Genomic DNA, 18,676 nt, shown 5'->3' with positions numbered 1-18,676 from the left:
ATTTTCTAAGGTTCTTATAGTTTGAGATTTTGTGTTTAGGTCTTTGATCCATTTAAAGTTGATTTTTGTGTATGGTGATAAGTAGGGGTCCTGTTTCAATTCTTCTGCATGTGGTCACTCAGTTTTCCCAGCACCATTTACTGAATAGGTTCTCTCCTTCCTACTGGTGGATGTTGTTGGGGGCTTTGTTGAAGATGAGTTGGTTGAGAAATTGAGGTTTTGCTTCTTGAATCTCTATCCTGTTCCATTGGTTCATATGCCTATTCTTGTACCAATACAAGGCTGTTTTGATTATTGTAGCCCTGTAGTAAAGTTTAAAGTCTGGAAGTGTGATGCCTCCTGCTTTGTTTCTTTTGCTGAGGATTGTTTTGGCTATTTGTGTTTGTTTATGTTTCCATATGAATTTCTGTATTGTCATTTCCAGGTCTGAGAAGAATGATGTTGGTAATTTCATGGGTATTGCCTTTTTTAAAAAAAATGTGTATTCCTCAAGATCCCAAAACATTCCCAGCACATTTCTTAAGGCCTTGGAAATACAATTGTATCAATATTAAAACCAACAGTAGGTTTTTAGCATTTACTTCTGAGTCAAGAGTTCAAGCTCATGTTCTTTCCTTTAGCAGTTTAGTTTTCTCTAAGTCTAGAGATAGCATCTCTAGGAGGAATATGACAAATATTTTTCTAAATCAAGCGAAAGTTAGAGAAGTATAAATAAGACATTACCTTCTAATACAGATCAATCATCCTTTATTATCTGACAAAAAGAGAAAAGGGAAGTCTGTTTACCACTTCTCCAAGAAGAGGTGGCATAACTCAACCTATTGCAAACCACATAGGGCAGAGTAGCTGCCTATTGCTAAGAACAACATGTACTTGTGAGAAGCTAGTTCTTCCTTTTCTCACTCGTTTGATTCTAGACTACTGGAGTACAATAAGGAAACCATGAAAACTCATTCTTTCAGAGCAACTTCCTGGGAATTGCACCGCAAGTTAAGCAAATTCTACTGCACCTATACTTTGAATATTAAGGTAGACTCAGATCTCAGCATTGATAAGTCTTTAAAAGTGTTATCTAGCAATAGATGACAGAGATGAAACTGAGCTAAGTCAAAGGGGGTGACAGGCAGTCCAAGTCATAGGTAAGTCTTAATATAGAATGGACTTGTTTTCATTCCATGAATTTTTATCAATTGGTGCCACTTATTAATGCCACCAATGTATTAAACTTTAAAGACATAAAACGTTTTCCCCTTTGCCTTCTGAATGAAAGTCTGCTGAATTTAATTTTTATCGATCTCAGCTTCACAAAAAAATATGATGTGAAAATTCTAAAGGTATATCTTTTTCTCAGTGCTACCTGTTGTTTATTGGACGATGATACATTCCTACATCATCAAATTTTTACTTTGACACTGTAAAGTCAACGATGATAGTTGGTCAACAATATCCTCCTCTTTGTAAAGAAGTGATACCCCTTCAAGAGCACAGCCAAGAAAGTGAGACTCAAGATAGCCAGATTTTTAAATGTGGTTTTGTGGAAAAAACAAAATACATGTAAGTATTCATGGACTGTGTGAAGGTTGGGTGTTTATTTTTATTTCTCCCTTGTTTCAGTAGTTTTATTCTACTGTAATTCCATTAGCCCATATCACAGTAAAAAATCATTCAGGCTCTTTGTCCTCTGCTTATTTTGACTGACACGCAGATGACAGAAGAATAAAATAAACCACCATTCTCAAAGTATCACTAACAAGTTTATAACCATATTTATTCATTCATCTATATATTATCTACCTGCCTGCTATCTGTCAATCATATTTCTATCAGGATATCTAAATATTTATCTCTATACTTATAAAATAAAATGAGGGATATACAAAGCAACAAAATGTATTGCGGTGAGAAGCATACAGTATAAAGAGTAAATTCACAGTACAGTGAAATGTAATTTATGCTGAATATACTCTCTCTATATTTGACTTAAAACAATTACCTTAGTCCATGCACATTATTTTGTTACCCAAAAACTACGATTATCACCAACCAGAGAACAATGAATTATTGAAATCATGTAAGTGAATTTTCTACTGTAATTCATAAGATATTTTAAGCCCTTAACTTTGCTGGAAATTAAAATTAGTGAGAGAAAGTGAATAAGAGTATTTCAATAAGTTATTGTATCAATTATATAACTCAACATTGTCTTTTAAGGAGTTTCTGGCAATGTTTTAAGATATTTCAAAACATTCTAATTTTTTTGTTGGATGCATATGAAATGATTTCTGAAACTGTGTATCCGTCTAAACCTTAGCTCTCTCTTTAGAGAAAGCAGCAGTCTCTTGTTTTCTGGAATTATACGGCAAAACCTTGACAAACACCAACGTTATCATTACATGGCTTCCATATTATTTGTATTCACATCTGACTTCTTGTTTTGCTTAGAAATTTGATAGTTCTTATTTTCTCACCCAAACATTCCATACTTTCAGTTTTCATCAAGTAAATATCAATATTTACTTATATATGTTTAATGTTTAAATAAAAATAACACTATATTGCAAGTGCTATATTCTCTGCTATATTCTCTGCTAATTATTTCTAATCACAGGAATGAACAAGATTAATTTGATAAGATCATGATGCAAACAGTTTTACTGTGTGGCCGCTGACAGTTGAGGAGGGAAGTAAAAGCATGAGAAACTCATCTCTTCTTTCTGATTCTTGAAATTGCCAAACCAGTTTGCCTTACTTTTCTCAACCCTCTAATCCTTATTCTATTAAATATTTTATAATGCAAATAAATAATGCAGAAAGATAATAACTAACTCTTAAATACAGGAAGTCAAGTTGGCCATACAAGAGTTCTTTTGAAATATAAAATGCAATTGCCTTCAGTAAGTGACTAAAACTGGTTCTGACGCCTGCCTTTGTCTTCTACAACGTGTCTTTAACCATTAATTTCCACTGATCACATTCCATTAGTCTAGGTGTGAAACACCAGCAAGCAAATATTGCTGCGTAGACTCACATTATTTCAGTCTGCAGCTGCTTGCTTTCTTTGTGTTAAAACATTTAGCTTTGTTAATATGAGCAAAAGCTAAAGTATGAAAGGAAAACAATCTGAATGCCTAACTATACTGAAGGTTATAATTGATCATTCTTTCACAGGATATTTATTGGATGCTAATTCCATTCAAGCCCATGGTGCTCAATAAATGCTTGTTGGATGAATGCATGTCTATAGCTGTGAGTGTTTCAGCTCTATATTTCTTAGTTTCTTGCTTCCTCCAGTGTTGGCCAGCTGTTAAACAATTGTTTGTAGCTGAGTATTTTATTTGGAGGATAAAATTATCCATTTTAAAACAGGGGAAGGAATAGGGAACCTGCTATCTATTAATTTGATTCATCTGGCAAGCCATTCCCATGCTAGTTAATTGACCATTGAACATTAGAAAAAAAATGCAAAAGCAAAGTATTTGCACTTGGCCCCTTCTAACCTGCATCCTCTCCAAATGGTTTCCCTATCAAGGCTTTGGCTAAACGTTAAAACTTCTGTGGGTAGGTTTATGTACCATTTTATTACAGAGCCTGACGTGAGCCTCCTGAACTGATATGTAATCCTATCGAGGCAGAAGGATGCAAAGAAAGAACTCCTTTGTAAAACACAGCATGAAACAGACCTCACCATCGGCTTTTAGCTCTGATAATATGTTGTGCATAATGTTTCCATCAAGTTCTTGTGCCAGATTGGGTCCTTAGACCTCACAGTAATTTTTGGAATAATTTTTACCACGCGTGTACGAAATGATAGCCTTTAAAAAAATCACTGTTAAGTCTCGGGGTCCCCACTGTGGCCAGTGGCAGCTGACAAAGGGGAATGGAGGAAAAGCAAGTAATGCAAATACAAAGCCATTTGCATGGCTCAGTCCACCTGAAGGAAGCTAAAGGTCACACAGCTTTATTGTCTAAAGTTACTTGCCTTGCAAACTGTAGATTTCTCCCACGCTGTTCTGACGAGTGATGTGATGCCAGTACGCACTACGAGGAAGAGATATTGATTTGGATAATGTCATCGGTTCAGTCAAGCTTGTCTGCAGCTACAAGAAAAATAAAATGCACATGAGACTGTATTTAAAATATTAAACGCGCAAGACTTACCTGGAAAGACAAAAAATAAAAAAAAAAATAGGATGTTCAACTGAAAGCGGCTCTTTTATTTTTGTTTTAATTTATTGTAGAGTTGCGGGATACAAGTGAAGATTTGCAACATAAGTAGGTGTCGTGCAGGTAGAGTCTGGGCTCCTAGCTGGTTCCCTCTCCCTTGTTAGTGGACCAGGCACCCGTTGTGTTCCCACATATCCCCTCCCACTTCTCCCTGCTTCCCCTAACCTTGGCCCACACCTGCAGATCCCACCCTTGTGCCAATGTGACTAGTGTTTTCAATGCAGCGGGTTAAACGTGGATGACACATGATAAAATCTGCTATAGATACCGGCATAATCCCCTAAGCATAACTTTTAAAAATAAAATTATAACTCAAATACATGAAATGAATGCTTGTAAACAATTTCTTCTAACTCATTCATTAAGAAGGGTACATTAAGATGGTGCAGCTGATTCTAAGGAGACTGCCAATGGTTTATAAACAATAAAGAATGCTGGCAGATATTCAGGGCAATAATCAATCGTACTCCACCAGACAAATGTAGTTGTGTTTCTATGGGCAAAAATTACTTGCCTTGCGCTCAGGTTTTGACAACTTACATAAATGTAAAACAATGAAAACAATGGAGTTGCAAACTTCTTCAGAAACAGATACCCTCAAACAGATATTCCCAAAAGGCATCAAACAGAATACTCAATACTCTTTTTAACCCATTTTGGGCTTAAAAATTTTCTTGACATCTACTCCCACCCTTACACAACGGCTGTTTTCTCAAAAGATATTTTTCCTTGTTCCTGTGATAGGAACTTTTGCATATTTAAAAAGTGTTTTCTTTGAGAAGCTCTGTGATAAAATCATGGCATATTTTCTCATTTGAAACGTATAGTCAAGGTTAGCTGAGGACATCCATATGATATTACATCCCTTTCTTAGGTGCATGATTAATTCAAAGAAAAAAATAGCTTACATTGCTTCTTTAAGAAATAGATTTATCTTTATTGATGTACAACAGGCTTCAAGAAACGTAGAGATGGTTTTATTTAGAATTAGTGCATACTTCTCTGGCACAACCTGAATACACATTTACTTTTTGACAGTGGACAATCCTCTAATTAATAAAGTCTCACATTTCTCCCTCACTTAATGCCTGACTCTTTACAAAAATCAGGAGTTGTAAAGGTTGTGTCTGTCAAATCTAGCCTTAAGATGCCTTTTTGCTCACCGTGGTGTGAACTTCCTCACTGTGTACTAGCTATACTCACCTATACTTCAATATGCCACATAATTCCTCATCCAGCTTAGGATCTGACTCTTACTACCCTTCATATAAGAGGCTGTCAAAAAAGTATCTAATATAATACAGGTCCTTTAAATCCACATCCAACAAAAAGGATTTTACAATTTAATAGAAAGTATAGTCAAAGAGCTTCAATATGTTTATTTGATTTTGCTTTCTTAGAAGTGAGGCATTTCTAGAACGACTAATGTCTTGTCACAACAATGCCATTCTCAGTCTACTTTAAAAGTTTGGCACTGTTTAAGGTTTTTTTTTTTCCCCTAGGAGAGTGTCCCAAATAGTAATATTGCAAGCAATCATTATATATTCAAATTTGGTCTACTTCAAAGTTTTTCTTCATATTAAAAAAATGGGTGCATTATCCACATCCTGCAGTTGGTGTATGTGTGGGGTGGGGTGGGGTGGGATGCAAGGGAGAAGACACATTTCTGGGTTATCACAAAGCAATGCTTCCAGAATCTTTGAGATGTTTGTTAACAATGCACATTTCCAGTTTTACCTCAGACCTACCAGTTGGAGAATTAATGTGGGTAGAGCTATGTATATTGAGACCACACTTAGTATTCTCATAAGGACTGAAGCCCTCACTACAGTAAGGGAATAGAGGTGAGGCTCATTTTATGAAAGTGCTATTGGGAGAAAAGAAAGGACTTTCACCTTTAAAACCAATTTCCCATATGAGACATAAACTTAATTAAATACATAAATCTTCAATTCATGTCAGCAATGTCCATTAATAACATCAATTAATCCATAAATTTAATCTTATATTAATCACAGTTCTGTCTACTGTCTACTCTTTATTCTTTTTTCTAATATAATTTGTTTATTACTTAGCCTACAGTAGATCATCAGTGGTAGATTAATCCTTCCAAGAAGTGATGAAAGTGCTTTTCCTTCTATTTTTTAATTCTGGAAGACATTTTTCTTCCCAAATGATCAATCATAAGCATCACGGAAACAGAGCAAACATATTTTGTTTTCTGGAAACAAACAACCACTGAATGCCCCTGGAGAACTATTCTTCCAATACAATTTCCGTCTGAATTGCCCTGTATTGTTTTTCACCTCATGTCTCTGTAGTTCTCACTCTTCATTTTCAAGTTCTGGTAAGCTTTAAACCATATTCTGTTTCTTCATTTGCTCCTTTGGTTTCTCTTATTCTAATTCTCTATTTAATTGGTGAAAAATGAAAAATTTGTGTTAAAAATCTTGATGATGGGTTTTCACGAGATCTTTGCCAAAGATACAGATAGTGTCCACTATATTCCAGATGTCTAAATGTTCTCCTAGACATCAGAGTCTGTTCATAATTCATAACTATGTCTTGAGTATGGCTATGGACTGACTTGTGGTACCCCAAAATTTATATGTTGAAATGTTGTCCTTCAGTGTGACCGTATTTGAAGAAAAGTCCTTTAAGGAGGTTATTTAAGGTTAAAAGAGGACATGATTAAATAGGACTGGTGATTTAACAAAAGTAAGAACACCAGGGATGAAGGTGCACAGAGAAAAGGCCATGTAAGGACCCAGCAAGAAGATATTCATCTGCAAGCCAAAAAGAGAGTCCTCAGGGGAAAACAACCCTGCTGTCATCTTCATGTTATGTTTCCAGCCTCCAGAACTATGAGAAAATTAATTTCTGTTGTTTAAGCCACCTAGTCTGTGATATTTTCCCATGGCAGCCTGAGCAAACGAATACAAGTACTCTGTACCATGGGCAATCTACAGATGATGTAGAATCTATCTGATTTAACCAGCAATTTTCAATTGTGTTATGAACTTTAAGCATTGTATTGTAAATTGGCCTGCTTGATGTGAACAATGATTAAGACCAGGTGACAATGTTTCAAGCTCTTTCATTAGAGAATTTTGATAGTTCTGATTTTAAACTCCTGATAAAACTTCTCTTGATGGGAGGATTCAACAAGAGGGCACATATCCTTATTATTTCAACTAAAATTCATCTTGAACTATTTTCATATCATAATGATTCTTCAATTAAAAACATTAAGAAAAAACAGAGCTTAAAATGCTATTATAATTTCTTAATTTTGAAAGAGCAATGCATCAGTTTGACTGTGAGGATTTTGGGGGATAATTAAAGTGTGTATATCAAAATACATAAGGCAATTTATGTTTATTACAAATAAATATCTATGGGCAACCTCTTTGGATCCCCTCCCACTGTGGGAGCTTTTCTGTCCTCTCAATAAATTCTGCTTTCTCACTTTCCGGCTTCAAAAAAAAAAAATCTATGTTTATATATACAAAAGAGAAAATTATATTCTGAGAGCATTTCTAACCAAGTATTGTAGTTAAGAAATTAAACAAGATGGCTATGTCTTTGAAGTACTTTCATTCCTTTTCTGTGAGGATCTGCTGTGTCAATTCGTTGACTGGTCTTAGTCAGAGAAAAATTTCTCATGAAACTACAAAATTCTGCAACCCTTTGTGCCATAACTCCTTCAGTATTTAGGTATGGACTCTTTTCCGTAGGCATCACTTATCTGCTTCTCCTTTTGCATAGGGTCAGGATGTGGAAAGGATGCTTCATTGTACATGCAGAAATCAGCCAGATTAGGAAGCAGTTAATTCAGTTCAAGAACTTTTGGCCATTTCTGGCTTTAAATGTTTTTTGGTTCCATTCTTTTGAAACAGCAGTCATTTCTCTGGTTTATAAGCAATGAATCAGAAGTCACTTATTTAGTATCTGCAAAGAGTAGAGATCACAGCTCAACCAAGTCTGGAGAATAGTGAAAACATGTGCATTCTATTTGAGGGCTGCCACCAACACATCTCACAAAGCCCACAGCCTAGGAGAATTATTTAGGGCCAATGTGTGTCATACGGAGATTAAGTTAATACCTATGTCTGAGTATCACACAGATAAGTGTCATGCTTTTCTCAAAGGAACCCTACCCCCTAAAAAATACCCTTATATTTTTAGAGGCTCTCATAAAAGATAGAAAAATAAGTGAGCTATTTCTGCTCTTTCCCATTTAAAACATAAATAATACATTTGTTTTTTATTTGCAAACATTTGAGACTTATAGATAGTATCAAAGCGAGATCCCAACCCTCACTCCTTGCCTCCCCTAAACTTTGGAAGACTCTTTTGAACACATTTGGTTGAAAAGGTGGTTTTTAGGAAACAATTCTTCCTGGGATCACTCTGGACTTCTTGTGACAACTTTTATTCCCTAATATCTTTTCAAGTAAGTTTGTATAGCTAACAGTCTCAGAAGATAAAGTGTCTTCCTCTAGGGCAGAGGACAGATTTGTTTCCTGCCAGGGCAATACAGATCATGTATTCTTCCAAAGCCAAGGTTGGGCAGGTTTGCTAGTAGTCACCTTCTAAGACTGGGAATTCCTAACTCTGGTATCTCAGGTATGGCAATATACAACATCCACCTGGACTGTTTCACCCAGCCCCATGAGACTTGGTAACCAGGGAAACTTATGGGAACATAAAACCCATGATGTTTGTTGACCTAGGTGTTTTCTGCCAGCATCCATGAAACTGTAGCAGGCAAGGGAGGTAGGAGGTGGCATCTTTCCTGATTTTGAAGAGCAAAAGTTGTCTCTGTTCTTCCTAAACCTTGAATCTAAATTATTTTATTAAATCTCCTTTATTGAACTATGTGGCACAGGCTCCATTTACTTAAGTAGACTGATACAAAGGACCATATTGCTATGCCCCAAGTTAATCACTAGAACCACAGTGAAAAGCTTTAAGTTATTTCTGCTCTTTTGATACTAAAACAAACAAATCCCAATACTAAAGAATTTTGAAAAATTAAAAAGCAAACATTTAGGTCAATATTCTATTTGGAGATTTTAGTTTATGTACATATAAGTAGAAATGGGACAATTTCCCAAAGAGTCACCCATTCTCCTAAGGTTATTTGGTGTTTACATTTTTAGAAAAAAAGTATCCTATTCTGTTAGAGTTTAACAATAATTTTGTCTGTTTTTATAAGTCCTTTCATGTGTCAAATTTATATATTTGAGTTTTGCTTTAAATAATTTTTTTCTATTTTTACTTTTATCTTGAGAGACATATGTTTCTACTTATGTAAAGAATTTATATTTTTCAGTCTTTCTTATATATTATACCTTCCTCTTGCCCTAATTTTCTGCTCCTCTTTTTCTTAAGTTGTTTTCTTGTTCTTTCCTACCTTCTCAAGTTAAGAATTTGCAATTATAATCAATGTATTTGCTGTATAAATGCATTTGCTTCTCAGTGCTGCTTGGTCTACTTCCCAGTGGGTTGATAAGTAGAAAAGAAATCATTCTTTCCTAAAAGTATATAATTTTAGCTTTATTTCCTTTTTTATATAAAGTAACGCTTGCACATAACATACTTTGTTAAGATACTGTTGGTTTTTTTTGGTAGAGACTGGGTTTCACTGGGTTACACAGGTTGGTCTTGAACTTCTTGAACTTCAAATGATCCTCCCATCTCAGACCCTCAAAACATGGGATTACAATCATGAGGCACCGTGCCTGGCCATTTGTGCATATTTTATTATTAATATTTATTTAATAATATTTTGTAGTCAGAGAACCTAGACTGAGTAGTTTCCATATATTGAAATTTAGTTTTCATTTTTATCTAATATATGACCAATTTCTGTATGTTTTATATATACATTTATGTATACGTACTCAAAACAATATACAGATTGATAGTCTCTCTCTTTCACTCATACACATGCATACAAACACTATTCACTCTGTATTTTTTCTCTATATATTTAGTTTTTAATCTACTTTATCAAGATAGAAAGTGTCAATTTCAAATGACTAATTAGCAGTTTGCCCATTTCCTCTTACATATTTAAGTAATTTTAAAAATTGTATTATAATTAGGCCATTAAGACCCACCTAAAATAAATGTTATTATAAATTGACAGTTTATAAGTGTATATATTTATGGTATATGAGATCATGATTTATGAATACAATGTGAAGTAATTAAATCAAGCTAACATAACCTCAATTTTTTTTGTGGTGATAACATTTTACTCTTAGCAGTTTAAAAATGTTATTTTTACAGCATTATAGACATGTTATTACTACTATTTACTATATTCACCACAAAAGAGCCTTAACAAAACAAAACATATTTCTCATGCTTCAGTGAGATTTTTGTACCCTTTGACTAACATGTCCTCATTCTCTGGCCCCTCGGCCTCTGTATCAACATTTCTATTTTCTGCTTCTATAAACTTGATTGTTTTAAATTCACTTATAAATGAGAACATGTAGTATTTGTCTTTCTGTGCCTGACTTATTTCACTTAGCATAATGTCTCCAACTCTGTCCATGTTGTTTAAAATGATAGAATTTTCTTTCTTTCTTTCTATCTTTCTTTCTGTCTTTCTCCTCTCTCTTTCTCTCTCTCTAAGGCTGAATAGTATTTCTTTATGTATATATTCCACATTTTCTTGATCCATTCATTCGTTGATGAACACAGATTGATTCTATAACTTGACTATTGTGAATTATACTGTAATGAATTTAGGGGTGCAGTCACGTCTTTGGCTGTTTTCCATAAGTGTTATACTACTTTACAGTCCCACCAACAGTGCATAGGTTTCCCTTTTCTCCATGTCATCATGAGTACTTTTCGTCTTTTAGATAATAGCAATTCTGACAGATACGAGAAGATATCTCATTGGAGTTTTAACTTGCATTTCCCTAATGCAATGCAGAGCATTTTTTTTGTTTGTTTTTCATAAACCTGTGGTTCATTCGTTGTCTTTTGAGAAGTATCTACTCATGCTCCTTACCCATTTTTAAAGCACTATTTTACACATGAAATTGGTGCCTTATTTGACACACAAAGCTTCTTGACTGTTTTATGGTTCTATAACTTATTTCTCCATTCCTTAGCTATGATGTTAAACTCTACTTATGAAAGTTCTCCACAGGCCCAAGGTTCAACCTCTTTTAAACCCTACTTTTCCAAATAAATAGGATAATAATCTCCTCTGCTTTCTCCTAGGAATTGTGGGATTCCTTTTTCAAGAAATGGTGCTGTTCATCATCAATTATCTTCTTGATTTATCTGCAATTGGTCTAGTAGTCTGAGCATTTCCAATGTATACCTAATGCCTTTTCCCTATTTTCAGCCCAACTCAAGAATTCTATATTTTCATATACCCCTTCAGTCATTTTACCTGGCATTTAACCCACAAATCATTGATTTTATCTATTGAAGTCCTCATAAAAATTCTTGGAAGATAGGAAAGTGATGAAGTATCCCTCTTTAAAGTGAGAGACCGAGACTTTGAAGATATTGACATTCGTATGTCCATATATTCTGTGGAAGCTTGAGAATAGGATTGTGATTCTGCTGTGTACTTCTGTGCTTTTTTGTTCATCAAGAGAGTTTGTGTAATGTCTTTCAAATAAAGTTTTATCATGTGGAGTATTAAATATTGTATTATTTTTGTGAATGATGGAAAGATAACTGTAATTTTTTTTTTAAAGCCTGCATTCAGAAATAGTTATGTTCCCCCTCCTAAACTTGGGCTGGCTGGTGATTGTTTTGACTAATACATATGGTAAATATGACACTGTGTCTCTTGTTGAGCATGACCTCTAAGATCTTTACAGCAGCTGCTTTTTCCCTCTCTTGTTCAAAGTCACCATGTAAGTCTGACCACCTGTAAGGGCTGTCATGGAATGAGGAAGTCCAAGCTAACCATGTGGACAGGTCATACAAATCCAGGTCTTAAGTCTTTCCTAGAGAATCTAACAATTCTCTTACAGATGAAAAATCAACATCCAGAAAAATTCAGGAATTTGCTCAAGGTAAAAATGTCACCTGTAGAACCTCTAATAGAAAATAGTTCTCTAGACTCTAAGATTATTATGCTTTAGACTATGATGCTGATTTCTCCTGGAAAAAAATGAGCTTCCTCCCCAGTATATTACAATGTGGGACAATCCAGCCTTGTCCTTTGAAAGGACTTAAGCTGCCAAGAAGAAGCAGATGGGACCTGACAACTGTGGGGGTTTTACAAAAGTACTGGCTACCAGCACCTCTTTGTGCTTTTACCAAAAATATCATCTAGGTTAGCTTATTACCTTTTGGACTTTTTCCTTTGCTATTTTAAGCCTTTGCCTGCCCTGTGATGAACATTAATGCTAATTCGTATTCACCGATATAAAATTCTTATGTATAAAAAACTGTTAACTAAGTATCTTTCTCTTTGCTCTATATCTCTTTAGTAATTGCCTAGAAATTTTAAAATTGTACTAGTAGTTGAGACACAAATCTATATGCAACGAAGAGAGGAGAAATCCAGCATTTATGAATTGACATTTATGAGTCATACTCTATGTGCCTGGAAATGTGCAAATTGGTTTCATATGTTATCCAACAGAATGTTTCCATAAATTGTCAACAATTATGCCATCTGAACTTTACAGATAAGGACAATGAGACGCAGAGGGATAATATAATTTGTTCGTGGTGACACAGCTGGTGAGTGATGTCTCTGAGGATTCAGAGCCCTGATGTTCTTGTCTCTTCCCCATGACTCACTGTAAAATAAATTATTGAATCCTTCTTCTCCAGGGAGAAGATAAGATGAGAATTACACCAGTTGGGTAAGCTTCACAGGACCAGGGCAGGAATGTGAGGGCTTCTTTCTCATGTTCAAAACATAACAGCACAGTATGTGTGGCAGAATCATAGGGTTGTCAAGAACATAAGCTTCGCTTCAGCCTGTCATCAAATTCAACTCAACTGCTTAGTCAATTCACCTCAGGAAGGTATGTAAACAAATTTTTTAATTTTTTGAGTCGAAGTCTCATTCTGTCACCCAGGCTGGAGTGCAGTGGCATGATCACGGCTCACTGCAGCCTTGGCTTCCTGGGCTCAGGTAATCCTTCTGCCTCAGCCTCCTGAATAGCTGTGACTGCTGGTGTGCACCATCATGCCTGGCTCATTAAAAAAAAAAATTGTAGAGACAAGGTCTTACCATGTTGTCACGGCTGGTCTTGAACTCATGGATTCAAGCAATCCTCTTGCTTCAACTTCCCAAAGTGCTGGGATTACAGTCATGAGCCACCGTACCTGGCTTTATTTATTTCATTTAAAAAAATAGAGATAGGAGGTCTCACTATGTTGCCTAGACTTGTCTTAGACTCCTGGTCTCAAGCAATCCTTGTATGTCGACCCCCCAGACTGATGAGACTACAGGCATGAGCCATATGCCCCACCAATTTTTTATTTTAAGATTTAGCTTTTCCTTTTAAAAGATTGGGGTCTCACTCCTGGGCTCAAACACTCCTTCTGTTTCAGCCTCTCATAGTGCTAGCACCACAAACGTGAGCCAATATGCCTGGCTCAGTTTTTTCTTATCTCTAAATTGAAGTTAATGTAATTTATGTTGTGTTGTCATAAATGTTATATAAGTTGTGCTTTTAGTGTGAAAAGCATAGTGTTTGTCACATCTGAAGCACTGGGTAAAGGTGCATTGTGGTTTTTAAAATTTTTTTTACTATTAACTGATTTTTATTACAGTTTACAAAATCATATTCACATGTGTAATATCTCATTTAATCATTCTAACAATCCTAAAATGTGTAGTATTACTATTGTTACTACGTTGGATTTTGGAAGTGTGGTTCTGAAACTTTAGTGTGCACCAGAATCATTTGCAGGGTGTATTAAAATAGAGATCACTAGTCCTTATCCTTGATTCATTCGGTCTGGAATGATGTCTGAGAATCTGCATTTCTAACAAGTTTCCAGTTGATGTCGATGATGCTGCCAGGCCCACAGTGAAAATGACCGATTTCAAAAATTCTGACTTAGGGAAATTCTGACTTTTGAAATGTCAGATAGAAAGTTTACAAGAGTGGCAAAAAGACATCTATGTGTCTTTCACATACTGTTAGCATTTTGTCCTGTTTGTTTTATCTGTTGTTCTTTTTATATATATGTGCACATATTATTGCTTTTCTGAACCATTTTCCCTAGCTACTTCGTTTTTTTTTTACATTTTATTTTAAAGATGTGGGGTATAATTCAGGATTATAAGTGGTTATTCTACAGGTGAAGTTTGGTCCTTCCATTGGTCTTCAGTTCCCTTTGAGATCAGATACTCTTACAGATGTTTTGTACTCCCCCTCCCTACCTTCCCTGGCAGTGTCCCACTACGGCCAATCCCTTTCTTATAATATTATGATAAATGTTCAGGGTCCACTAATTGTGATAACTTATGGTACTCAGTTCTTTGTTTTTGTGATAGATCACCGAGTATGATAGACTCTAAATTCATCCAGGTTGTTGCAAATCCATAATTTTGTCCTTTCTGGCTGTGTAATATTTCATTGTGTATATATGCCACTTTTTTTTTTTAAATCCAGTCTAGCTTCGATGGATAGCATGGTTGGTTCTGTGTTTTTGCTACTGTGAATAGTGCTGCAATAAACCTGTGTGTGCAGATATCTTATTTGGACAATGGTTTGAGTTCCTCTGGGTATATTCCCAGAATGGGTTTGCTGGGTCATATGGAAGGTCGGTTTTTAGATCTTTTAGAAATCACGGCACTGTTTTACACAGAGGATGTCCTCATTTACACTCCCACCAACAGTGTTGGAGCTTTCCCTTTCCCCCTCATTCTCTCTAGCATCTGGTGTTTTTTGAGTTATTAATGATGACCATCCTGACTGGAGTTAGGTGGTTTCTCAGTGTGGTTTTGATTTGCATTTCTCTGATTAGTGAGACTGAGCATTTCTTCAGGTATCTGTTGGCTGCTTATATATCTTCTTTTGAGTAGTGTCTATTCATATCTTTTGTCTACTTTTTAATGAGGATGCTTTTCTTTTCCTTTTGGCATGTTTGAGTTCTTTGTAGATCCTGGATGTTAGGCCTTTGTCAGATATACAGCTGGCAAATATTTTTTTCCCATTCTGTGGGCTATCTCCCAGTTCTCTTGATGGTTTATTTTGCTTTGCAGAAACTTTTCAGTTTGTTGAGGTCCCACTTGTCTATCTTATCTCTTATGGCATGGGCTTTTGGGATTTTGATCAGGAAGTGGTGGCCTGTTCCAATTTTTGTAAATGTGTCTCCTGTGTTTTCTAAGGTTCTTACAGTTGAGGTTTTACATTTAGGTCTTTGATCTATTTAGAGTTGATTTTTGTGCATTGCGATAGATAGGGGTCCTATTTCATTCTTCTGCACTTGGTCATTTACCAAATAGGTTCTCCTCTCCCTACTGGTGTTTGTTGTTGGAGGCTTTGTCGAAGATGAGTTGGTTGAGAAATTGAGGTTTTGCTTCTGGAAACTGAGGTTTTGCTCTAGAATCTCTATCCTGTTTCATTGGTCTATATGCCTGTTTTTGTACCAATACCAGGCTGTTTTGTTATTGTAGCCTTATAGTGAAGATTAAAGTCTGGAAGTGTGATATCTCCTGCTATGTTTCTTTTGCTGAGGATTGCTTGGCTATTTGTGGTTGTTTGTGTTTCCATATGAATTTCTGTATTGTTATTTTCAGTTCTAAGAAGAATGGTGTTGGTCATTTCATGGGTATTGCATTGAGTCTGTAGATTGCCTTGGGTAGGATGGGCACGTTAACAATGTTGATTCTTCCAATCCATGAGCATGGAATATTTTTTCATTTGTTTGTATCTTCTTTGGTTTCTTTGAGTAGTGTTTTGTAGTTTTCACTGTAAAGGTATTTTGCATCTCTGATTAGGATGATGCTGAAGTTTTTTTTTTTTTGGTTGCTATCATGAATGGGATTGTGCTTTTTATTTGGTTCTCTGACTGTTTGCTGTTGGTGTATAAGAATGTGATCATCTTCTGTACATTTATTTTGTACCATGAGACTTTGCCAAAGTCCTTTATTGGTGCAAGAAGGTTGTGACAGATTATTTTGGGTTTTCAATGTATAGGAACATATCATCAGATTGCTGCATTGTTATTGCTATTACTGGATGGAAGAGGTGGCATAGAGCAGAGGTATTTGTACGTATATATGACCAAGAAACAGAAATTTGCCCAAACTGAGCTATCAAAGGAATGACAGTGAAAGATAGCAACACATATTTGAATCTAATCCTATTTTTGTTAAATAGAAGTATGAAATGTCCCAGGAATGAATATAAGAAACAGTGGGTCTTGTGGGCAGGTGGCAAAAGATGGGAGACAGATCAGAGACAGGTAAACAATGCTAGTAGCAGGGTGTGTGCTCATGTGTCTGTGAATGTGAGCATACATGTATAACTTAAACTGGGAAAGGATAGTCACAGTTTCCTGTGTATGATGACAAAAGTTAAGAAATGTTTCTAGGCTTGCCAGGTGTCGTGGCTCACACTTGTAATCTGAGCACTTTGGTAGGCTGAGGTAAAAAGATTGCTTGAGACTAGGAGTTCAAGACCAGCCAGTGCAGCATAGCAAGACTTTGTCTCTACAAAAAATAAAAAAAAATTAGCTGGGTGTGGTGGCATGTGCCTATAGTCCCAGCTACACAGGAGGTTAAGGCAAGAGGATCTCCTGAGTCCAGGAGGTTGTGGCTGTGGTGAGCCGTGATTGCCCCACTGTTGCTAAGGCAACAGAGTGAGACACTAACTCAAAAGGAAGGAAGGAAGGAAAGAAAGGAGGGAGGGAGAGAGGAAGGAAAGGAAAGGAAATCAAAAAAGGAAAGAAGGAAGTTAAGACTTCTAGTTACATGCTAGCTTGTGTGACTGAAGTGTTCATGCCAGCATGCCCTGGTGTGACTGAGACAGGAGTGACTGGGTGGGGAAATACACTGTAAGTAAGAAGTACTGCAAACGTACAAGCAGCCAGAAAACATGGTAGTGTGACATGTGAAATGTACGTCATTTGTAAAAAAATGTGTTACTACTTAAGAACAAAATTCAGCATGCAAGTGTATCTTCAGGTGAGAACACTGAGTTTTATTTGTTCTTGGAAAAAAACTCATGAAACTTGAAAACTGCATGGGGATAGAGACCCCAGAGACCTTAAGCCAGCCACATTTGGCTCCGTTTGCATTTGTTAGAACAGTCCTCTGAAGTTTGAAGGTTTATGGGCAATTGGTTTCTCACAGACTTGACTTAATTTTCAATAAGGGACATTTCGCACTTAATCTTCCATTTGATTCAAGATAGATGGAAGGGAATTGGAAGACACCTCGCTCAGGATAACAAATACAATGTGATATTTTCACCATCATTTAATGGAAGTTGTTATATGTCATTTAGTTGAACTTTGCAGAATATTGTTTTCATTAAACTTGAAAAAAAAGAATGTTGTTGTATATTTTAAACTATGTATTGACCAAAATACTTTTAGAAAGTGTAGGAAAAAAGCTGGGCTTTGGAACAGTACTAGTAATTATTACAAATATCTACATAAATACTTTTAACGTCGTTCTTATCTGTAATCAGTAATGCTTTTAAGAATATACATATTTTTAATATCTATCATCTATGTATCTATTTATTGTCTATCTGTAAATAGCGGTATTTATAGAGCTGCTCTTTGAATATAAGGAAAAAGATAAATACATATTAAACATTAAAATTTTTAGTTGTTTTAGATTTTTGTTTCTTTTTTATTGTAAAGATGTGGGGTACAATTCAGGGTTAAGTATACGAACAATGATGCAGGTACCCTTGTTGATGAAGTGTGCCCTTCCCTCCCCTAGCAGTTTCCTTCAACTGCCAATCCCACCCCCCCTTACAGTTTCTAACTACTGCCAATCCCTTTCTTATAGCATTATAATTGTTCAATGTCCACTTATGAGTGAGAACATATGGTACTCTGTTCTTTGTTTCGTGATAGATCACTGAGAATGATCGACTCTAAATCCATTCAAGTTGCTGTGAAGTCCATATGCTTGTCCTTCTTTATGGCTGCAAAATATTCCGTTGTGTATATGTACCACATTTTTTCAATCCAGTCCAGCTTCGAAGGGCAGCATGGTTGGTTCCGTGTTTTTGCTATAGTGAATAGAGCTGCAACAAACATACAGGTGCAGGTATCTTTTTGGTAGAATGATTTGAGTTCTTCCGGGTATAATCCCAGTAGGGGAATTGCTGGGTCATAAGGAAGGTCAATTTCTAGTTCTTTCAGAAATCACCACACTGTCTTTGAAAGAGGTTGCACTAGTTTGCATTCCCACCAGTAGTGTAGAAGCATTCCTTTTTCTCCACATCCTTGCCAGCATCTGTTGTTGTTT

The 18,676-nt window shown here is 35.8% G+C and overlaps 1 protein-coding gene across 1 annotated transcript in view; it reads right to left on the bottom strand.

Annotated features, from left to right (window-relative positions):
- Positions 1 to 18,676, bottom strand: part of DOK6 (docking protein 6) — a 546,111-nt gene that overhangs the window by 112,275 nt on the left and 415,160 nt on the right. Inside the window, exon 7 of the mRNA XM_008067862.2 lies at positions 3,980 to 4,097. Coding sequence (XP_008066053.1) covers positions 3,980 to 4,097 — 118 coding nt within the window. The remainder of the gene's footprint in view (positions 1 to 3,979; positions 4,098 to 18,676) is intronic.

Source organism: Carlito syrichta, unplaced genomic scaffold, assembly GCF_000164805.1.
Source record: "Carlito syrichta isolate Samal-C Ts95f unplaced genomic scaffold, Tarsius_syrichta-2.0.1 Scaffold309798, whole genome shotgun sequence".
Classification (NCBI taxonomy): domain Eukaryota; kingdom Metazoa; phylum Chordata; class Mammalia; order Primates; family Tarsiidae; genus Carlito; species Carlito syrichta.
Note: the sequence above shows the minus strand (reverse complement) of the source record. Positions and strands in the feature narration are given on the sequence as shown.